Source organism: Microchirus variegatus (assembly GCF_963457635.1).
Source record: "Microchirus variegatus genome assembly, chromosome: 22".
NCBI lineage: Eukaryota > Metazoa > Chordata > Actinopteri > Pleuronectiformes > Soleidae > Microchirus > Microchirus variegatus.
In genome coordinates, this window is record NC_139823.1 from 18,900,818 (window position 1) to 18,925,808 (window position 24,991).

The 24,991-nt window shown below is 41.5% G+C and overlaps 1 protein-coding gene across 3 annotated transcripts in view; it reads right to left on the reverse strand.

Annotated features, from left to right (window-relative positions):
* Positions 1 to 24,991, reverse strand: part of agap1 (ArfGAP with GTPase domain, ankyrin repeat and PH domain 1) — a gene marked incomplete at both ends in the record, with an annotated part of 108,672 nt that overhangs the window by 36,295 nt on the left and 47,386 nt on the right. For all 3 annotated transcript variants that reach the window (XM_083908540.1, XM_083908538.1, XM_083908539.1), the window contains 6 exons: positions 14,199 to 14,291; positions 15,252 to 15,407; positions 16,862 to 16,989; positions 21,643 to 21,777; positions 22,980 to 23,121; positions 24,382 to 24,467. In XM_083908540.1, the coding sequence (XP_083764666.1) occupies positions 14,199 to 14,291; positions 15,252 to 15,407; positions 16,862 to 16,989; positions 21,643 to 21,777; positions 22,980 to 23,121; positions 24,382 to 24,467 (740 nt within the window). The remainder of the gene's footprint in view (positions 1 to 14,198; positions 14,292 to 15,251; positions 15,408 to 16,861; positions 16,990 to 21,642; positions 21,778 to 22,979; positions 23,122 to 24,381; positions 24,468 to 24,991) is intronic.

The window sequence follows — 24,991 nt, forward strand, 5'->3', positions numbered from 1 at the left end:
TCTGTCAACTCCAAAAAAGAAGAAGAAGAAGAAGAAGAACACATTTACGTCAGGATTATTTATTACGATCCTTTTGTCAGTCAAGTTATTAGGTTGTCAGTTAGTTATAAGATGATACTCGTACAAATATTCTTCGAACATACAGTCCTAGTGATTTATTTTGAAAAGCCACAAGGGGGCGCTGCTTCCCTCCGATCATATCAGGACTATGCGATTTATAAGTGGCGGGAAAATGTATCCTCATTAACGCGTTTTTGTTACATTTTATAACCTGTTTTTGACGCTAAATAATTGTAACATAATATATCTTATCTTTGTCGGCCATCTTGTTTCATGTAACCTTTAAACATTTAAAAGGAAAAAAAAAATGACTTGAGTGAAAATATGTTTCACTTTGAGGAAAAAAATCCTGATGAAAACGTGATTTTGTCACATTTCTTTGAGACAAAATCGTTTTGAAGTTTTAGAAACGTGTTTGACGTCATGAAAATGTAAACTTTTAAAAATATATGAAGGTTTTTTGCAACATTAGTTACAAGTTTTGTAGCATGACAACATTTGCGCGTCATTCTTTGGCAACAATGACGTCAGTGATCTATAATATGAGCCTAAACTAAGATTATTTTTATATCTCTATTAACAAAGAAAACACTTCATTTGTAGCGTAACTCGCTTCGCTGCTTTCGGCGCCATCTTTGTTATGAGCAAAACACGCAATGCATTCTGGGATCTCAATATTCTGAGAATCGGGACAGCACTTGGACTAGAGGGAGTACGTGTTTTTGAGATTGAGGGTTAAGATAGGAATTGGAATTCACCCTAAAAGTGAGCGTTTCAAGGCAGAAACTAAAGGAAAGAAAAACACTTTTATTAAATCTTTTTCCACTTTTAGAGAAAGTGAAGCATGTTTTTTTCCCGAAGTGAAAGAGGAGGACGTCTGATCTCCATCAGCCGCCGCTCTGAGCGACTGAAGAGACCGAAGAGACGATATTTCTTCAGACTTTTCCGTCCGAACCTGGGATTTTGGGGAGGGAGACGTCAGAGGATTAATTCTGCTCATCCATCCTCAGGATGACAAGTGATCAGTTTGCAGCAGGGAGAGGCTAATTGAACGCCGCGTCCAACGCTCTGCTGATGGCTGCTATCTTTCATTATCCACACACACACACTTCCCTCTGTGTGTGTGTGTGTGTGTGTGGCCTCTTATTTTACCTCCAGGACGGGGGGGGGGGGGTGTCGGCCATGACAGCTCACAAGGTCTCCACAAGGGAAAATAGATGTGCGGGAGATAAATACAGGCTCAGATCTACGCTCCGAGTCGCCCGTCCTGACGCACTCCTACGCCCCGCTGAAGGATGGCGAGGTAACGCCGGGGAAAAGGTCGCTGGGGAGATGAAGTCATTCGTTAGACATCCGAGAACGTCCGAGGGCCTCAGTCGGTGAGCTTCACTCTTCTTCTTCGTCTTCTTAAAGCGAGGAACTAAAGACGAGTTTTCAGGTCATCAGTTAATCGCTGACCCAGAAACTCTAAAAGTCGCCCTCGGTCACCGTTTCTCTTCTCGGGCCTCGGTGACGAATCGCGGCGCGGTGCTTAAGAAAAGGTCGGTGCCAGAGGGATGGGAGTCATTCGTTCACTCGTACCTGAGGCTTCGTGACTAAAGACGGCGTCAAATAAAAATGACTTTTGTCGAGTTTCGTCAAAAAACGAAAAAAGTGGAATCGAGTTCGTTCGTTCCTTTGTGAGAATCAAACGCCAGGAGAAAGAAAAGGACGCGATAAGAAAGAGAGGCCGTTTCCCTCGCCCGTCCATCGATACGCGCTAATCTACTCTCCGATCACTCCATCACACCCCTATTTCCCCTCAGACAATGGACTCTCCCGGCCGCGTTAGAGGCTCTGACAGCGAGGAGCGGCAGACGTGGACGGTGGCGAGGACCGGGGGGACGGCGATCTTTTGTCCAGAGAGGCGTCAGGTTAGATCACACGTGTCACTTCCTGCGGCCCCGGACGTGGCGATATAAACGCGATACGCAGGGAGGTCATCCATCATCCTCACACACACACAAGGACAGAGACGTTTGGTTTGGTCCGCGGCCGAGATCGAGCGAGGAAACAAAAACACGGGCAAATAAAGGAAACCGTCTTCCGCATCCATCAGTTGTTTCTCTGCAGAGTCTGAGAATCACACGTTTCCTCACTGAATAAGAACCAAAACACTGAAATCACAGAAAAGTTCACTTGTTTGAGGAAAAACGAGAGAATATTTCTGAATATTTGACCCGACAGAAGTCGACGGGTCAGAGTAGGATGTGAAAAATTTCGTTTGCATGATTAACAGATTGAAATTAAACGCATTAAAAACCTGATTTTAAAACATCTGACCATATAAGGCAGTGGGTGGAGCTACACTTTTCTATTAATGTCAATATTTGGCCTTTAAATTCTCCTTTACAGTTAATGTCTCCCTTTAGTTTGGGCTTTAACTCTTAAAAGTACAAATTAAGGCAACAACTAACGATTGTTTTTGAGGATTAAACAATGTGTGTGAAACCAGTTTTCTTTTGTCTATAATATGTAGTTAAAATGTTGAAAAAGGCGCAAATTCATGATGTTTTCAAATGTCTTTTCAGTTATAATGATTTTTTCCAAAGAAACCAGAAAATATTTACATTTAAGAAGCTGAAAAAACGATCAAAATATCAAATAATCCAACAACCGTTGCAGCCCGAGTGCAAATAAACGTGTTATGTAAGAGATCGAACTTCATTTAATTTTAATTCTGGCTTTAGTTCAATATTTTAATAAAGGAAAAAGATAATTACCGTGAGGTCAGGTCAAAGTAAATGATGCTGTTCTCTCATAACACAGAAAATACACATTTTAAATGAATATAAGGATGAAGAAGAGCAGCTAAATCACCAGACGGGTGAAAATGGAAAGTTTAGACACAGACGTGTGAGAAGTTAACAATAAAATGTTGTTTATCTATAACTATACAGCTCTTCTGTGGAGTCTGTGAGATCATTGGTGTCATTTTCACGTTTTGTTGACGTGAAAATGACGCGTGGATCCGATCGTGTTAAAGGCGACAGAAGGAGAAACTAACGAAGGGTCACGTCAAGGTCAGCAATGACGAGGAGATGAGGACGCTGAAGGTCAGAGGAGGAGGAGGAGGAGGAGGAGGAGGAGGAGCAGGAGGACGTGGAGGAGAAGATCAAATAAAACACCACAGAAGAAGGAGAAGGAGAAAGAGAAGGAGCTGATTTATCTGATAAGAGTTCTGGGTAATTAATTATAAACTCAATTATCCAAACCTGACTTCAGCAGTCTCTACTCATTAGAGAGTAAAAGCCCTCATCGCTCGCTCACACACACACACACACACACATGCACGCACGCACGCACGCACGCACGCACGCACGCACGCACGCACGCACGCACGCACGCACGCACACACACACAGAGAGAGAGAGAGGAAGTGGAGACGACACTGGTCTTCTTCTGTGGGTCAATGTGTCCACACACACACATTCTTGTACTTGCTGCATACTGAGGACCAGCATTTCCACTTTATAAATCAACACAATTACAAATATCCACTTCACGAATGACATCTACAGAGAACTACTGTGTGCAGTACCATAAAATGTTTGCAGGTGGCGCCCCAGAGCAAAAGTGTGTGAAACACCAGGACTGGAAAATGGGGTTTTGTACCAAATTGAGGACCTTAGTTAAAAACATGTATAGTATAGCATGTTTACAACCTAAGGAAGTGATTTCAATGAAAACAAAGTGAGGACCAGGCAAAAATGTCCTCACTTTGTAAAAATGACCTCACTGTGTTGGTTAAAAACCCTCACTGGTCCTCAGTATGCCACAAGAACACACACACTATTGTACTTGCTGCATTTCCACTTTATAAATCAACACAATTACAAATATCTACTTCACGATTGACATCTACAAATAACTACTGGGTGCAGTACCATAACATGTCTGCAGGTGGAGCCCCAGAGCAAAAGTGTGTGAAACACCAGGGCTGGAAAATGGGTTTTTGTACCAAATTGAGGATCTCAGTTAGTATAGCATGTTTACAACCTAATGAAGTGATTTCAATGAAAACAAAGTGAGGAGCGGCAAAAATGTCCTCACTTTGTAAAAATGACCTCACTGTGTTGGTTAAAAACCCTCACTGGTCCTCAGTATGCCACAAGAACACACACACTATTGTACTTGCTGCATTTCCACTTTATAAATCAACACAATTACAAATATCTACTACACGAATGACATCTACAAAGAACTACTGTGTGCAGTACCATAAAATGTCTGCAGGTGGAGCCCCAGAGCAAAAAGTGTGTGAAACACCAGGGCTGGAAAATGCTGGGTTTTTGTATCAATTTGAGGATCTAAAATCAGAGTATAGCATGTTTACAACCTAAGGAAGTGATTTCAATGAAAACAAAGTGAGGAGCGGCAAAAATGTCCTCACTTTGTAAAAATGACCTCACTGTGTTGGTTAAAAAACCCTCACTGGTCCTCAGTATGTACAAGATCACACACACTATTGTACTTGCTGCATTTCCACTTTATAAATCAACACAATTACAAAAATCTACTTCACGAATGACATCTACAAAGAACTACTGCGTGCAGTACCATAACATGTTTGCAGGTGGAGCCCCAGAGCAAAAGTGTGTGAATACACCAGGGCTGGAAAATGGGTTTTTGCACCAATGTGACGACCTAAAATCAGAGTATAGCATGTTTACAACCTAAGGAAGTGATTTCAATGAAAACAAAGTGAGGACCAGGCAAAAATGTCCTCACTTTGTAAAAATGACCTCACTGTGTTGGTTAAAAACCCTCACTGGTCCTCAGTATGCCACAAGAACACACACACTATTGTACTTGCTGCATTTCCACTTTATAAATCAACACAATTACAAATATCTACTTCAGCGAATGACATCTATAAAGAACTACTGGGTGCAGTACCATAAAATGTCTGCAGGTGGAGCCCCAGAGCAAAAAGTGTGTGAAACACCAGGGCTGGAAAATGCTGGGTTTTTGTATCAATTTGAGGATCTAAAATCAGAGTATAGCATGTTTACAACCTAAGGAAGTGATTTCAATGAAAACAAAGTGAGGACCAGGCAAAATGTCCTCACTTTGTTGGTTAAAAACCGTCACTGGTCCTCACAGTATGTACAAGTACACACACACACACACACACACACACACAGATGTGGTGTGTGTCCACAGGGAAACAAACACAAACCACTCAGAGTAATGATCTAAAAATGCTCTTTGATTGACGCATGTGTTCGTTCTTTTAATTATTTCTCAAACTAAAGAAAGGGGGAGACGACCCCCCCCCGTCATCCCCCCCTCCCCCCTATGTCCCTCCCCCCCCTCCCCCCTGTGTCCCCCGTCCTCCAGGAAATCTCATTTGCAGAGGTTAGTGTGCATGACAAAAATGTCATCACGGCCAAAATGGCTGCGAGCGGTGACAACCTTCCCTTCCCAGGGAGATGATATTTTTCCAATCGCGCGGAAGGCGACCGGCGTCGCTCCCTCGTTAAAGCCTTGATAGCAGGTCTTTAATATTCACCGTCTTAATTAGGGCCGCAGTTAATTTCATTAAATTCTTTGGCTGCTAAATGAAGCAGATTATGAGACATCTTTTATTGCCGAGCGTGAAATTACAGCCTGCCCGCTGCCAACGGCCCCCGCCGCGCTTAATGAATTACAGGGTAAATAACGCCCGAATTAACCATCCAATTTAACTCCGCACAAAGACGCCCGCCGCCCTGAGGGGGGGGGGGGGGGTGAGGAGGAGGAGGAGGAAGAGGAGGAGACTTGTCAAAACCAGTCGTCCACGCGCTCGTCTACGACATCGCAACAGGCCGTTTACGACAACGACGATTCTAACTCTCCCTGCACCAAACCTCATAGAGAAAACACAGGAGCTGCTGGTCTACTGCTGCCTCGTGTGGTCACTTTGCGCCACTGAAGTTAATCTGAATGACAAATTTTAAAAGCAGAATTCACAAAATAAGTGATTTGAAGTCAGTGATGGAGGCAGAAGTGGATCAACAGCTCCTGTGCGCTGTGATGTTACAGTCTTTTAAAAATCACTGGTTTTCTCTATGGGGTTTGGTGCGGGAGAGTGAGTGACTTTACAAACTTCGGTTTCCTGTCGTCGTGGAGCTCGAGGAAACGTCAAAGACCGCGAACACTGAAGTTATCGAGGAGAAGAAAGTGTCGTTTCTGCTATTTAAAATGATTTTAATCACATTACTCACCCGTGAGAAAAGACCGTCGACCTGTTTTACTGTGAAGTGTCTGACATTTTTAATAAAAGCCTTTAAAAAGTCAATGTAATATTACACAGAGTTGTATATTTTAAACTTTTATCACTTCACATTTAGTGTAAAAAGCAAAAAATGCTGATGTAGACTGTGTTTAAGTTACAGTCACAACATCAAAAACAAACTACAGGTGATTTTTAATTATTATATTCCCTTACAAAGTGATTTGTACCATTTATTGTCAATAAATACTGGTAAAAGTACCTTTTTTAGGTGCTTGACTTAGTTTATTATGATAGAAAACCTTGTTAAAGTTGTGTAAAATAAGTCTGACTAATACAAATTGGTGTTTAAAGTGATAGTTCGGAATTTTGGACATAAGACCTATTTTCCAACTCAGCCGGTGTGATGGAGACGTCTGGAGACGTTTTCAAGAAATTTCATTCAGTTCTTCTAGTTGCAGAGTTTGCTGATGCTATGGCTAACACAAGTCAATGATACAAGTTAGCATGGCATTAAAAACACTCATACCGACTCCACAGTGCACCAGAGGCAAATCGATTGTAACGGCAGACTATTGATGTACATATCTGTGTTGATAGAATGTTTGAAATAAAACCAACCTTGCAATTTGAAGGATTTATGTCTCAGCAGCAGCAGCAGCAGCGCGTCATACTTCCGGCAGAGGCGGACTGATTCGGCTGCCGGAAGTATAGTGCTGAGAAAGTAGTCCCTCAAAAATCCATACGATGCGACGTTAGTTTTGTTTCAAATATTATTCTATCAACACAGATATGTACATCGATAGTCTGCTGTTACAATCGATTTGCCTCGGGTGCACGTGGAGTCAGTATGAGTGTTTTTAATGCCATGCTAACTGGTACCATTGACTTGCGCTAGCCATAATTTGACAAAAAGTCATACTGTATGCTATGTCGGCCAAAATTTGACTTTTTTTTGAGAAAAACATTTTTGGTCCAAAATTTTGATTTTTTTTGAGAGAAAAAAATGTGGTCCAAAATTTGACAAAAACGTCTTTCTATACTCTGTCATCCAAAATTTGACAATTTCTTGAGAAAAAAAAAAAATCGTCCAAAATTTGACAAAAACGTCTTTCTATACTCGGTCATCCAAATTTGACAATTTCTTGAGAAAAAAAAAGTTCGTCCAAAATTTGACAAAAACGTCATACTATACTCTGTCGTCCAAAATTTGACAATTTTTTGAGAAAAAAAATTTGGTCCGAAATTTGACAAAAACGTCATACTATACTCTGTCGTCCAAAATTTGACAATTTCTTGAGAAAAAAAAAATTTCGTCCAAAATTTGACAAAAACTTCATACTATACTCTGTCGTCCAAAATTTGAAAAAAATTTTGAGAACAAAAAATCTTGGTCCAAAATTTGACAAAAGGAACATACTATACTATGTCTATGTATACCATAGCATCAGCGAACTCGGCAACTAGAAGAACTGAATGAAATTTCTTGAGAAAGTCTCCAGACGTCTCCATCACACCGGCTGAGTTGGAAAATAGGTCTTATGTCCAAAATTCCGAACTATCACTTTAATAACGGATTCTGACATTTGTGAGGGTGAGTTTGGGTTTTAGTTTCTCTCGTTTGGGTTAAATAATGATTTTGAATTGTTTAAGGTTTTAATTAGAGCAGGATTCTGACTCCGGCGTCACACCATGGCCTTGAGTTTCTGATCGACTGCGAGTCCTGGTCTGAGTCTCTGCTCGCAGAAAAGAGAAGAAGAAGAAGAAGAAGAAGAAGAAGAAGAAGAAGAAGAAGAAGAAGAGCTCCTCGGCTGCTGTGCGTCTGTGTCCCAGCGGCTCGGAGGAAATTAATTTGTCAGACTGTTGGTTTTCAAAGTGTCTCGGTCAGACGCTCGCCGGCGACGCGGCCGAGCCTCTGCCTCTCTCCGGTAATTAGCGGCTAATTAGCGGCGTGGAGCAGATGTCGGAGGAGCTCGGCGCCGTCAACAGCCTCTGTAAACAAAGACTCCGCCGCTCACTTCAGGAGCAAGAGAAGAAGAAGAGGAGGAGGAAGAAGAAGAGTTTCCTGAGAGCAGGAGGTCTCACTCCACATGTGTTTCCTGCTCCAGCTCATCCACACAGGTGTCCTTCAACACACACACACACTTGATTTATACTATACATGTGTGTTTAAAGGGACATTCCGGTTTAATATTGTGGTATTTATGTAAAGCAGCAAAAACTATATTCATTTTTAAACTTTTTTGTCATATAAATTAATTAGAATTTATGTTTTTTATATGTTCACGTCAAGTGTGCAAACCGCTCACTCTCCCACACCAAAGTCCATAGAGAAAATCACTGATTTTACAAGATTTTAACATCACAGCACACAGGAGTTGATCCACTGATGCCTCTATCACAATGTTAAAATGTCTTTTTTTTTTTATTCGGCATTTAAAATATTTAATGTGTCCCCGTGAGGTAAAATCACTGATTTTCTCTATGGGCTTTGGTGTGGGAGAGTGAGTCGTTTACAAACTTCAGTTTCCTGTTGTTTTATTCTGTCTAACAGTGAAATAAAGACGTGAACATGTTCTCAAGACATAAAAAGACTAAAACTGACGTAGATTTTATTAACTGAGTCTTTTGTTAATTTGCTTAAATATGTTTTTCTTCACTCACTCTCCCACACCAAAGTCCATAGAGAAAATCAGTGATTTTAACATCACAGCAACACAGGAGTTGTTGATCCACTGCTGCCTCCATCACAAACTTATAATGTCTTATTCTGCAAAATTCGGCATTTAAAATCCTTTGTTTGGATTAACTTCAGTGACACAAAGTGACCACACGAGGCAGCAGTAGACCAGCAGCTCCTGTGTCCCTGTGAGCTAAAATCACTGGTTTTCTCTATGGGTTTTGGTGTGGGAGAGTGAGTGGTTTACTAATCTTTTAAAATTAAACAAGTCTGTCTAACAGTGAGATAAAGACGTGAACGTGTTCTTAAGACATTGCAGACTTAATCAGATGTAGATTTTGTAAGATGAGTCTTTTGTTTGGCGGCTCTTTTGTGGATTAAATGCTGCTTCCTGCTACAGACGTATATATTATTTCTGGAGGTCATAAAGACGGTGTGAGACGACACAACACATAATATCAATGACAAGAAGCGTCTTGTTTGTCCACGTCAAAAACACCACAAACGTCTTCATCAACCTGTTAATCCGTTAACCGACCGCTGTTAGACGACAGCGACGATGACCTAACACAGTCCGACGTCTGCCAGAGAGATTAGCAGCAGCTACGCCGTGTTCCTCACCACGACAACACCACTGCACGTCACATTACACACACACGCACACACACATTCTTGTACTTGCTGCATACTGAGGACTGGGTTGCTGACAAAGTGAGGACCACAATTACAAATATCTACTTCATGAATGACATCTACAAAGCTACAAACTACTGGTTGCAGTACCATAAAATGTCTGCAGGTGGAGCCCCAGAGCAAAAAGGGCTGGACATTTTTTTCGATTATTTATTTATTTATTTATTTATTTTGGTCCAAAATTTGACAAAAACGTCATACTATACTATGTCATCCAAAAGTTGAAAACAATTTTGAAAAAAAAAAGTTCCAAAATTTGACAAAAGAAAATTTACCCAAAATTTGACAAAAAACGTCATACTATACTATGTCGTCCAAAAGTTAAAAAAAAAAAATTTGGTCCAAAATTTGAAAAAAAAAATTTGATCCAAAATTTGACAAAAACGTCATACTATACAATGTCGTCCAAAAGTAAAAAAAAAATTGAAAAAATAAAATTTTGGTACAAAATTTTGGGTGAAAAAATTGGTCCAAATTTTGAAGAAAAAAAATTTGGTCCAAAATTTGACAAAAAAAATGTGGTCCAAAATTTGATAAAAAAGTCATACTATACTATGTCGTCCAAAATTTTAATTTCTTTTTTGACAAATAGTAGAGTATAGCATGTTATAGCAACCTAAGGAAGTGATTTCAATGAAAACAAAGTGAGGACCGGCCAAAATGTCCTCACTCCATAAAAATGACCTCACTTTCTTGGTTAAAAACCCTCAGTGGTCCTCAGTATGCCGCAAGTACAAGAGCACTCACACTCTCTCACACACACACACACTGACTGAACACAGGAACACAACCTGCAACAACAGGAGTTTACAGCTTCAACAGCTGAATCCTCCTCCTCCTCTTCCTCCTCCTCCTGTGAGGAGGTGAGTGTTTAAAGCACTTGTTGGTGTACTGAGCTCCTCCGTCTCATTAGAGCGACTCTCACTGTGACTCTCGGTCACCGCAGGTGACGCCGCTCGTCTCCGTTAGAGCCGGGAAACGCCTTCGTCCAGCGCTCATTAAAAACGTGGGGTCGCGGCAAAGTGTCTGTCAGTGTGGTAACGAGGACGAGGCGTGTTTCCACTTATATTTACACACACACACACACAGCGTGAACCAACGTTTACCAGTGTATTAACACACACACACACCTGTGAGCGAGTGAGAGACAGCATTTTAAAACTCTCCCACACCAAAGCCCATAGAGAAAACCAGTGATTTTAGCTCACAGGAGCTGCTGGTACTCTGCTGCCTCGTGTGGTCACTATGTGTCACTGAGGTACATCTGAACGAAGATTTTCAAAAGCCGGATTTTACAAAATGAGACATTTGAACTTGGTGATGGAGGCAAAAGTGGCATGAATTAATCTGGATTATTAGAGGTCTCTCTCACACCAAACCCCATAGAGAAAATCACTGATTTTAGCTCACGGGGACACAGGAGCTGCTGGTCTACTGCTGCCTCGTGTGGTCACTTTGTGTCACTATAGTTAATCTGTACAAAGGTTTTCAAAAGCCAAATTTTGCAGAATAAGACTTTTGAACTTACGGATGGAGGCAGCAGTGGATCAACAACTCCTGTGTTGATGTGATGTTAAAATCTGTTAAAATCACTGATTTTCTCTATGGGGTTTGGTGTGGAGAGTGAGCGGTTTATAAACTTGAGTTTCCTGTTGGGAAAGTCCGTCTAACAGTGAAGATAAAGACGTGAAACATGTTTTTAAATCATCGTAGACTTAAACTGACGTATATTTTACTAAGTGACTAAAATCAGTTTTTTCTTGCGTAGAGAACAGAGAACATCTGTGCGTCGACGCCACAATTCACTTGATGTTTGTACGTACGTGATAAAAAACAATCGTGGTATCGTTAATAATGATAATGATAATAGCCGATGTCGTGTGTGTGTGTGTGTGTGTGTGGTTACAAATGTCTGGTCGAGTTCACGTCAGTGAAACGAGGGACAAGAGCAGCGTCTCATTAAAAACAAGTGTGAACACAGTGCTAATGGGAGGGAGGACACACACACACACACACACACACACACACACACACACACAGACACAGACACACACACGCACACAGAGAGTAAAATCAAGTGCAAATGGAGCGTTAATGGGGAAAAGGTAGTTGAACCTTGAATGTGAAGTGCAATCTCTCTTTTAACAGTCTTTGTAAAACACACACACACACACACACACACACACACACACACACACAGTCTAATTAGGCAGCAGGTCTGCAGTGTGCTGAGCCCGTGGTCGACACAGAGAGACGAGGCGAGAGCGACCACAGGGAACCATCAAATCAATTAACATCCACTTCCAAAAAATACAACAGGAGGAGGCCGTGCCTCACAGCGCTGCCTCTACTGCTTTCATCTGCACATCACTGTGTGTGTGTGTGTGTGTGTGTGTGTGTCTGCTTTTATTAGCATGACTGTGATCAGCAGGGACTTTTGTTGAGCAGGCTTTGGACCATTTGGGGAGAGTTAAAAAAAAAAAAAGAAATCACCTGAAGTGAAAATGTTTTTTTTGATGTAATCACATTTTAATAAACTTAGTTGAAAGCAGTAGTTTAGGGTTCTTTGTGCCGCCTGTGACGTCTACGTCACGCGTTCACGTCTTTATCTCAGTGTTTTAGACGACAGGAAACTCAAGTTTGTAAACCGCTCACTCTCCCACACCAAACCCCATAGAGAAAATCAGTGATTTTTTACAAGATTTTAACTACACAGCACACAGGAGTTGTTCATCCACTGCTGCCTACATCACAAAGTTCAAATGTCTTATTCTGTAAAATTCGGCTTTTGAAAACCTTTGTCCAGATTAACTATAGTGACACAAAGTGACCACACGAGGCAGCAGCAGACCAGCAGCTCCTGTGTCCCTGTGAGCTAAAATCACTGGTTTTATCTATGGACTTTGGTGTGGGAGAGACCTCTAATAATCCAGATTAATTCATGACTACCGACATCGTCACTGTTGACACAAACACACCTAATAATCCAGATTTATTATTATTGATCTTTGGTCAATGTTTACACACACACACACCCACATAACTAATAATCCAGTTTAAACGTTTACACACACCTATAATAATCCAGATTAATTCAGGACTACAGACATCACCGTTCACACACACAACTAATAATCCAGTTCAACCATTTACACACATCTATAATAATCCAGATTAATTCAGGACTACAGGCATCACCGTTCACACACACAACTCATAATCCAGTTCAACCGTTTACACACACCTATAATAATCCAGATTAATTCAGGACTACAGGCATCACCGTTTACACACACAACTAATAATCCAGTTTCACCATTTACACGCACCGATAATAATCCAGATTAATTCAGGACTACAGACATCACCGTTCACACACACAGCTAATAATCCAGTTTAACCATTTACACACACACCTGAATCAGAATTAGAATCAGGATTAGGATCAATTTAAATCCAGATCAGGATTAGACTCTGACTAATTCTAATTCTAATTCTAATAAGGAGAGAGTGAGTGGTTTACAAACTTATATATATATATATATATGTATATATACATATATGTGCGTATATATATATGTTGAGTATTTTGTAAAAATCTGAAGGTCACTGAGGATAATAATAATTATTTAAAAAAGTCAACTAATGATGATCACTCCTGACACTTGGAGCTAATTAAGGAAACAGGAACGCTGGACTCCGCCCACTGAGCTCCGCCGCTGCATTAGCACCACAGAAGAAGAAGAAGAAGAAGAAGGCGCCGAGGAAACGTCGTCACACACTGAACGACGACAGCGCAATTAGCGCGGCGTCCGCTGTGGCGTCGCAGCGGGGGCGGTTCCTGACACGGAGAGTTTAAACGTAAACAGCAGCACACGCCTCCCTCTCATCACCGCCGCCGCCGCCACTGTCGCTCTATGTCTCTCGCCCACTCTCTCTCTCCTGGCGAGGCGGCCCCTAATCACAGATGCCATTTGTTTCATTAGGAGTTTGCTAACGAGGCAGCGGCGTCGACGCGAGAGGCGACGATTAGCGCCGGCTAATTAGCCGATTAGCTCGGTGTGCCGCTCTAAACATGGCGGCGGCGCGGCGTTCGCCGCAGATTAACTGATAATCCAGGTCCTTCTCGCCGTCACAGCGGGGACCAGGACGCCACGTTTCCTCTCTGCTCCTTCATCCTTCAACTGCTTTCATGTCTTTAACATCACAGAGCTCAGGAGGAGGAGGAGGAGGAGGAGGAGAATGTGAAGTGGATGAGCAGAGGGAGAGGAGGAGGAGGAGGAGGAGGAGGAAATAAAGGAGGAGAAAAGAGTGAGAGTGGATGGTCTCCTCTCTCCTAATGATGTCCTCTCTCGGCCCAGGAGAGCCTCTCACTCTAATTGATGTCAAGTGTGTGATGTCAGCGTTTAATCAAGGCCGCAGCGCCGGAGGAGGAGGAGGAGGAGGAGGAGGTGGTGTCATGCGACAGACAGGAAGTGTCACGCGACAGACAGGAAGTGAGAGTCTCACCTGTTTGATGGGGATGGCTCGGCCGCTGCCGATGCTGTCGGCCCGAGCTTCCAGACCTTTCTTCTCTTTGTCCGGCTCACTGGCTTTTCTGGACTGAAGAGGAGAGACAAACACCTTCATCATCACCATCATCAACACACACACACAGATTATAATCCACTTTAATTACTGACATCTTCACTGTTTACACACAGCTAATATTTTAGTTTAATCCGGATTAATTGATGATTACTGACATCACCATTTACATTAGAATTAGGATCAGAGTCAAGACTCATCAGAGTCAGAATTAGTCAGGGTTGGGATCAAATCGGATTTAAATCCAGATCAGGATTAGAATCAGGGCTAATATTTAAATCGGAATTAGACTATATATTCTGATCAGGATCAAAATCAGAAACAACAACACAAACAGACTCCACTCCAAGACCTAGAATCTGAATCAGCATCAAAACTCGAATCGAAATATGAACCAGAATCAGACTGGATAAGACTCAAACACAGATTAGAATCCCCATTAACGCTTGTTAACATGTGGTGTGGACAGACTTAACTCGTCTTCACATTTGGTGTGGTCCTGTAAACCAGTTTGTGTTCACATGTGTCCTGCAAAGGGGTTTGTGTTCACGTGTCCTGTAAAGTGGTTTGTTTGGACAGACTCACGGTCCTATAAACCAGTTTGTGTTCACATGTGGTGTGGACAGACTCAGTCCTATAAACCAGTTTGTGTTCACATGTGGTGTGGACAGACTCACGGTCCTGTAAACCAGTTTGTGTTAATATGTGGTGTGGACAGACTCACGGTCCTGTAAAGTGGTTTGTGTTCACATGTGGTGTGGACAGACTCATAGTCCTGTAAAGTGTTTTGTCTTCACATGTGTCCTGTAAACCGGTTTGTGTTCACATGTGGTGTGGACAGACTTGTGGTCCTGTAAACCAGTTTGTGTTCACATGTGATGTGGACAGACTTACGGTCCTGTAAACCAGTTTGTGTTCACATGTGGTGTGGACAGACTTACGGTCCTGTAAACCAGTTTGTGTGGACAGACTCACGGTGAAGAGGTTGGAGCGGCGTTTGGACTGCTTCCTGACGGGCGTGGGCGTGTTGGTGGTCTGAGGAACGTCGATGCGGAGCTCCTTCTGACTCGTGCTCGGCGTGGACGGCACCGACGACGAGTAGTCGCTCAAGCTGCCGCCGCCGTTACTCGTCTGAGGGGCGAAGGACAGAAAAACAGCATTAATTAACATGAGACTTCAAAGTAAAAGCTGGACTAAACGGAGCAGACAGCGATTGTGGCTTCACTCATGTTTTATAAATGTCTCTCATTGTTCTGCGGCGTGTTGAAGGCGCGGCGCGGCGGCGGCGAGCACTTGACAGTAATCAGAGAGGGTTAAAGATGCAGCGCGGGGCTGATGTGCGGAGGCGGCGAGGAAGATAAACACGACTCCCGAGGGACGAGGCGTCGCTGCTACGACACGCTGAGCGATGGCTTTTTAATGAGAAATCAATGGAGGATTGACGGACGAGGATCGAAGGGCTTAACGGCCTGAAGCCGCACAGGGAGGGAGAGTGTGTGTGTGTGTGTGTGTGTTCTTGTACTTGCGACATACTGAGTACCAGTGAGGGGTTTTTAACCAACAAAGTGAGGTCATTTTTACAGAGTGAGGACATTTTGTCAAAAAAAAAAAAAAAACACATTTTGGACGACATAGTATAGTATGACGTTTTTGTCAAATTTTGGACCAAAAATTTTGGGGCAAATTTTTTTTTTTTTAATTTTGGACGACATAGTATAGTATGACGTTTTTGTCAAATTTTGGGGCAAATTTTTTTTTTAATTTGGACGACATAGTATAGTTTGAAGTTTTTGTCAAATTTTGGACCAAAAATTTTGGGTCAATTTTTTTTTTCAAATTTTGGGTCAATTTTTTTTTTCAATTTTTTTTTCAAATTTTGGACTACATAGTATATTTTGATGTTTTTGTCAAATTTTGGACCAAACATTTTGGGTCAATTTTTTTTTTCAAATTTTGTACGACATAGTATAGTTTGAAGCTTTTGTCAAATTTTGGACCAAAAATTTTGGGTCAATTTTTTTTTTTTAATTTTGGACGACATAGTATAGTATGACGTTTTTGTCAAATTTTGGGGCAAACATTTTGGGTCAATTTTTTTTTTCAAATTTTGTACGACAGTATAGTTTGAAGCTTTTGTCAAATTTTGGACCAAAAATTTTAGGTCAATTTTTTTTTTTTTAATTTTGGACTACATAGTATAGTTAGATGTTTTTGTCAAATTTTGGACCAAAAATTAAAAAAGAATCGGAAAAAAAAATCCAGCCCTTTTTGCTCTGGGCCTCCACCTGCAGACATTTTATGGTACTGCAACCAGTAGCTCTATATAGATGTCATTCATGAAGTAGATATTTGTAATTGTGTTGATTTACAAAGTGAAAATGCTGGTCCTCACTTTGTCAGCAACCCAGTCCTCAGTATGCAGCAAGTACAAGAATGTGTGTGTGTGTTCTCTGACAGGAAAGGAAACTATAAAAGTCTATTCCAGAGCGTTACGCCTGCATTTTGTCTTTGCTCCCGCAGATGCCCTGTTATAAACGGGGTTCCCTGAGGAGGGGGGGGGGGTGAGGGGGTGAGTGACCTCTGACCTGGGGGATGTGGACGGCCGACACTTGTGTGGAGCAGACGGACGAGTGGCTGGGAGAGTTCGGGAGGGATTTGCAGGGACCGATGGACAACTGCTGCTTCTTCCTGGTGGCGACGATCTTCTGAGCGACTGAAACACAAACGACAACAAAAACAACCACTTATTACGTTTTCACCGCTTCGTTTCGCGTTCGCCATAAAACGAATAATATAAATCAATAAAGAGAAGTCGGTGTGTCGGACATTTGACGACGCGAAACTAAATGACAATTAAACAAAAAGTACAAGTGGATTTATATTCCAGAAGTCCCAGATCACCTCTGCTGTCTCTGAACACTAATATATGAAGAGACAAAAACACAAAAGGACTTTCAAAATAAGAGAGAAAACTTCACACACACACAGACTCGTAAAAGCTTTAAGTTTTATTGAGCAGCAGCGGTTGTGCAGTAAAAATAAAACCAGGGCCGTAAAAATCATGTGGAGGAAAACGTTTTACAGCTCGAACCCTTTTTATTTTTCCTGCTGTTGTCCACGGTCTTTTTAACGTGCGAGGAAACTTTAGTCAACTTCTTCTTCTTCTTCTTCTTCTTCTTCTTCTTCTTCTTCTCGTCTCTCTGATCATCATCAGTCCACCCGCTGCTGATCGATGCAATTAGCAAAGCTGCCGCGTGATTGGCTGCCGGTAAAGGGTGAGGGGGGAGGAGTCATTGATTGACACCATGGACCTTTTTGCTCCTGATGCGACCGACTCCGTCCTCCCCTTCAGTCTAATGATGGGAGAATAATCACTGCGGCTGATGGATGAGTGTGTGTGTGTGTGTGTGTGTGTGTGTTCGTGTGTGTGTGTGTGTGCTGCAGGACAGATGAAGAACAGAATGAGGAGGCTGAGCTCAGCGTTATTAGGACTGATGTCGTTTTTCCGCCACTCCATCGTTGTGTCGCGTCGCGTTTGTTTGTAACAAACAAGTAAACAAACACATATTTGTTTACTTCTAAACTCACGACTCACGTCAGACTCTATATCTACGTCTATCTATATCTATATCTATATCTATATCTATATCATCAGTGTCGCCTGATAAATGTCAGCCCAGCGTCTTTGTCTTTTTTTCGCTCTGTTTTTGGTCCCCACCACCTCTTTTGAGGGCTTTTATTTTGAAATCAGCATTCAACATTGGCGACTCAGCCAATCACAGCACAAGAAGAAAAATAAACTTTTAAAAAACAACAAATTCTTCCTCTTTTCTGATATTGTCGAGATTAGAACTGTAGAATCGAGTGGTTTTTCAAGACTTTAAAGCTAAGCTAACAATTGTTTGTTGCGTTCCAGTTTCTACACGAGGAATATGAAACGTCGCCACCTGCTGTTCTGGAGAGCGATTGCATCTCACAGGCTGCACAAGCTCGAGAATCATCACCTCTGAGCAGTTTACGTACAGGAACGCCGCTGTTCACGCTCTGAAGTTAGCTTAGCATGTGCCAGGGTTAAAGGTCACATGATGACTGAGGATCAGAGTCTGAATCTGAACTGATCTGGATTCAGATTTGCACGTCATCAGAATCAAATTAAAGTTCAGGATCAGAATCGCGATAAGAATCTGGATCAAAGTCAGACTCAGAATATGAGAAGCAGATTCAAACTCAGGATATGGATCGGGATCAGAATCGGACTAGTACTTAGGATCGAGATAAAAACCAGGATCAGAAAAGGATTTAGGAAATCGGCATCCGACTTCAAGACAGATTCAAGATCAGGATAAACTGCGGATGACAATCAGACTTGATTTCAGGATTATCAGAAGTAGATTCAAACTCAGGATCTGGATCTGGATCGGACTAGTACTTTGGCTCGACATAAAAACCAGGATCAGAAAAGGGTTTAGGAAATCAGCATACGACTTCAGGATAGATTCAAGATCAGGATAAACTCTGGATGGAAGGTCCATCAGACCTGATTTCAGGAGATTATCAGAAGTAGATTCAAATTCCGGATATGGATCAGAATCAGGATCGGAGTCGGAATTTGTTTGAGGATCCGAATCAGACTCGCGATCAGTGTAGGAGCTCGGGGGCGTTAGCTGCAGTTGTTGTTGTTGTTATATTTGTGTAGCAGCAGCAGAACGTGACGCGGTGGCGAAGTCTTTCCCAGCGTCTCTCCGTGATGTCGCTGCCCTTGGCTCGGCGCCGTGTCACCCGGAGGTAAATGTTTACGACGCGGCGCTCCTCATTAACGAAGCTGGAGGCTTTAACGAGCCCAATTAAAACAACGCTTTCGTGCGCGCGGGGGCGAACGGAACGAAACGAAACGAAACGAAACAGCGCCCCGTGTTTATTGGAACAGAGATAATGGAGTCGCTAAAGTCTTAACTCCTTCGGCATGAGCCTGAACGCCACCATCATCGCCACCATCATCATCATCATCATCATCACGGCGGCCTGACGAGTGTGTGTCGTGTGCAGAGTGAAGGTCCGTCCTGCACCTGGCAGGCTGTATTTTACCGTTAAGTGTTAAGAACAGTTATGATAAGGCCGCGCTAAATATTTAAACTGCACGGTTAACGCAATTTAACTTTGTCCATCAATCTCAGTTCCGCCGTGAGAAGCTGCCATTTTCTTCTAATGGAAACGTCAGATTTATGACGGGGCTGCACCAACCGAACCGGGGGAGAGGGGGGGGGGAGGAAGGAGGGGGGAGGAAGGTGATTCTGCTGCCGCTCACTGTTTCAGGTCGAAAACGCTGAGGACGAGGCGCACATTTTAAAAGACAAAAACACGTTTTTTAATAGGAAAACAACTGATTTTAGCTGTTAGACAGACTTTAACAACAGGAAACTGAAGTTTGTAAACCACTCACTCTCCCACACCAAAGCCCATAGAGAAAACCAGTGATTTTAACTCACAGGGACACAGGAGCTGCTGGTCTGCTGCTGCCTCGTGTGGTCACTTTGTGTCACTGAGGTTAATCCGAACAAAGGGTTTTAAAAGCCGGATTTAACAAGAACTCCTGTGAACTCCTGTGTGCTGTGATGTTAAAATCACTGGTTTTCTCTATGGGCTTTGGTGTGGGAGTAGTGAGCGGTTTACAAACTTCAGTTTACACAAGGAAAAGTTGTAGTAAACTGACAATTTAAGACATTTTTCTTTCGTATTTTATTACAAAATTGGCGTCACACTGCCATCTAGTGTCCTGGGTCATGATGTAAAATGTAAAAAAATGTGTTTTAAGCAGATTAGCGTTTGAGTCGTCGTCGTTTTGGTTTTTTTTCACATCTGCGAGAGAGCGAGGTCATCTCAGCTCGTTAGGCAGCGCTAACAAGAAAACGTGGATTAGAAAGAAGAGCGGAGAGGTAGACTGTGTGTGTGTGTGTGTGTGTGTGTGTGTGTGTGTCAGTACAATCAGGCTAATTAAATTAGCGCACTGATGGACGAGGGAGCGCGGCTCCGTCTCCCTCCTCCCCAAACATCCCTCACACAGAGGTCACTCCCCCGACTGGACCAGGCTTCACTTCCTATTACAGCTAATTACATGACATACACACACACACACACACACACACACAAATAAAAGTATATATATATTCTAATAATTGGATTATTTCTTTATAAACGACAGCCATCCATCAATATTCCTCGACCGATCGATCGATCGATCGTCTAAATCATTTCACCTCTAATGTTGAACATTTTTCATTGGTTTCCAATTGTCACATGATCAATGAATTGATCGGGAAAATTAACTTCAAAGTAAAAGATCTGATTTAGTTTTTTCTTAAACAGACGATGATGTCACACACACACACACACACACACACCAGCGTTTCCTTCGTTACGATCACATGAATTATTATGTGATCATATAATCAACACACACACACACACACACACACATAACTAATACATTTTTTGTTTATAAAAGTTTGAGAGAAAAAACTAAAACGTAACAGTAAAAATTAAATAAAACTCAGACTATTTTAGACTTAAATATATGTATGTAATCACATGATGATTTTATTTTGAAATTTCTGTGTGAAAATCGTAATAAAATAGAGGTTATTTGTTAAGTGTCATGTGAGCGAGTGTAGGCTTTTAGTTTGAAAATCTGCAGGTGAGAAAAAATAAAATGTATATACAACTCACGCACACACGCACACACACACACACACACACACACACAATAACATTATAACAACACTTAACACACACACACACACACACACACACGCGGAGCTGCAGGCTGATGTCGTGTTTCACGCATCAACAGAAAACATTAAACTCCGGACGATTAAAAACTGATTAATTTGGTGTAATGACGAGTAGAACACAAGGACACACACACTGTCTCTCACACACAGACACACACATACACACACACACACACAGACACACACACACACACGGCTGGTTGAATCATTAAGATGATAATAAGGCAGCGTTTAGTGTCGACAGTTTATGATCTTCTGCCAAAAAAAAAAGCCGTTTACATCAGCTCTTCTTCTTCTTCTGTGGTTTTAACGTCGTCCTCTTCATCTCTAACTATTTAAAAACACACACAGTGTCATCACTAATATTTACAAACACTTCATCAGAGACGTCAGTGTTTATCAGTGTGTTCCTGGTGCTCTGCTGCCCCCTGCTGGCCACACACAGGTTCATAGAGAGCGCAGGTAAATGTGAAGTGAGTGAGTGAGTGAAGGGGGCGGAGCTATGACCTTCACAGAGGGCTGGACTCTCCTTGACCTCAAAGGTTTACGTTTTTTTAAAAAAAACACAAACTTCTTACCGTCCTGGAAGACCCGTTCCACGTTGAGCCCGTAGGTGGCGCAGGTCTCGTAGTAGGTGCAGCGTTTGAGGTCGTTGGAGAGTTTCCTGGCGCGACAGTCGTCGATGACTCGAGGGTTCGCTGAGCTGATGGCGTCTGAGGAGGAAGAGGAAGAAGAGGAAGAGCAATGAGCTATACTGTGATGCTCTGGCTCCCCCTGCTGGTCACTGATGACAGTACAGGATTAAAGACGAATGTTTTCCCTCAATCAAACTGATCAAAACTCATTAAAATCAAGCTGAAAAATGTGGGAGGAGACTGTGAGCGACGATGTCATAAAATCAGGTGAAAATAATAAGCAGAATAATTATAAACTAATACAAACTTGATTATTAATCAACAATAATCAGGTCAATCAACTGTACAATAATAGACACTTAAAGCTTTGTTTAACAAACAGAATCATAGAATAAAACACTGTTTGAGTGTGATGTTCCAACTGTGATGACGATGATTGGCCACTAGATGGCAGCAACGCATCAGGAAAACATACAGTGACTTCTCAGTGAGTGTTTGAGTATAAATGTGTGTCAGAGTGTGTAGACCTGAGTGTGTGTTTGTGTATGTATGCGAGTGTGTGTCGATGTACGTGTGCCTGTATCAGTGTGTGTATAAATGTGTGTGTGTGTTTGTGTCTGTATCAGTGAGTATATGTGTGTGTCTGTATCAGTGTGTGCATCAGTGGGTGTATATATATATACGTGTGTGTGTGTATCAGTGTGTAAATAAATGTGTGTGTCTGTATCTGTCTGTATCAGTGTGTGTGTATATATACACACACACTGAACAATATATATATCGTGTGTGTATCAGTGTGTATGTGTGTCTGTATCAGTGTGTGTATGTGTGTGTCTGTGTAAATGTGTATATAAATGCATGTGTGTTTATGTGCATACATGTATAGATAAATGTGTGTGTGTGTGTATATAAATGCATGTGTGTTTATGTGTATACATGTATAGATAAATGTGTGTGTGTTTGTGTGTAAATGTGTATATAAATGCATGTGTTTATGTGTATACATGTATAGATAAATGTGTGTGTGTGTAAATGTGTATATAAATGCATGTGTTTATGTGTATACATGTATAGATAAATGTGTGTGTGTGTGTGTGTAAATGTGTATATAAATGCATGTGTTTATGTGTATACATGTATAGATAAATGTGTGTGTGTGCAAATGTGTATATAAATGCATGTGTGTTTATGTGCATACATGTATAGATAAATGTGTATAGATAAATAATAAGTGTGTGTGTTTGTGTGTGTGTGCGCGTGTGCGCGTGTGTGTGTGTGACCTTGTGTGCCGACCAGCACCAGTGGCAGATCAGTCGTGTTCCTGAAGTTGGCGAGTCGACTGAAGTAGTGATAAACCGTCTGGAAGCTGATCTCGTCCTCCAGACTGAAGACGAAGATGACGGCGTCCACCCACAACGCAAACTACACACACACACACAGAGAGAGAGGAGACGTTAAAGAATTTATATATATATATATATATATATAAATATAATAAAGATGACGGCACAACGCAAACTACACACGCACTGAGAGAAGAGACGTTAAAGACTTTAAATAAAGATGAAGACGCTAAAAGTCTGAATTATTCAAAACAGACTTGAAAAATCCATCAGGTCAGTTAGTATCAGAGGAGCTGACCCACTTTCACTGTCACTGACCTGTGGTTTAAAGCCCGTCAAATAAACTACAAACACCTGAACAAGAACAATTGTACACTTAAAAAAACCTCACAACAAATCGGGTTCAAAGGGTAAATTAAATGTTTTAAACGAAGATAAAGTCACTGAGATGTTCTTCGTCGTTCCTGTTTGATCACAAATTAAAACAATAAAGAATAAAAGGATATAAATGTAATGTTTAAAGCCCACGAACACATAACTCAACACATTTAATTAAAAAAGGGAAGTTTTAATGAGACTTTTTCAGAGGTCAGAGCGTCTTAATATTCACTGCAGCAGCAACTTTTAGAGATAATTGTTGCAGAAACACGACAGGAAATGTAAATGTAGAGATAAATTAAATCCTCACCATGACTTTGTAAGCTCGGAATCCCTGAATAGATTTATTCTCTGTCATGTTAAGAGTAATGTAGAGTTAGAGTGAGGAGTTAAACTAAGTTTAAAAGCCACTTCACCTCTGAAAATACAGGTTTTTACTAATTTACAGAGATAAATGTGTTATTTGATCATGAGACACTGGATCTAAAATCTACACGTCTCATCCTCACAACAACAAGAGGAAGTTAGGACTGAAAAAATAAAATAAAACACCAAAGACACTTCCTTTAAAGAAAATAAAAGCCCTGCACGGTTTACTGTGTTTCTGTCCAAAGAAAAGACAAAATAAACAAATAAAAACATGTCAAATTAAACAAACACATACACAGCAGCATCATAATGATTTACTGAACTGTTGTTTTGATGATAAATATCTAATATTATAATATGAATTCAACATTTCAGTCCATTTTTGAATGACATCTGTGTTTAAAGTTGTCGTTTCTTTCTGTAACTGATGGTTAAATGTCTCATGATTCTCTTTTTAAACATAAATATAACTTTACTCCATCAGCTTGATATTGTTTGCATCTTCTATTATGTCAATAAAGTTGGATTCAAACCAAACACAGTGACAGAAACACCTTTTCTCATGACATTTAAAAAGAGTTGCAGTACTGACCTGAGCCTCCGGGGGGCCTCCTTCATCCCTGATGAGCAGCAGGTGACTCTGACCATCGACTACGATCTCCTTCTTAAATCGACCGCCTGCGTTTAAAAAAATAAACAAACAGCAAATCATCAGTGACAGCGCGGCGTCAGGAGGGGGCGCTGTCGTCTACAGGTGATCAATAACTACTCTATTGATTTAGTGAAGGATGATGATGATGAACGCTACATTACAGGAGTTACCATGTCTCCTCCTTACATCATCAATACATGGATCAATCAATACAATAATCGTCAGGATCAATAATTAGGATGATGATAATAATCTAGATTATTATTAATATTGATGAAGGGTGGGATGTTTACATGGACATGCACACAGTCGAACAGGGAAACTCGGGTTTTTTTGAAGTAAAACTAACGCTGAGCTAAGACGGAGGGGGCGGAGCTACGTGAGAGCAGCCAATCGGAGAGCAGCGTCAGGTTCAGCCTCGGAGCCGCAAATCAATAACAAAAACATTCAATAAAAAATAGTGCTGTGCAATAGGTTCACGCACGACACGTTTCCATGACGACTGACCGGAAAAAGACACGCGTGCCGCGACACCGAAGTCCAGGCACCG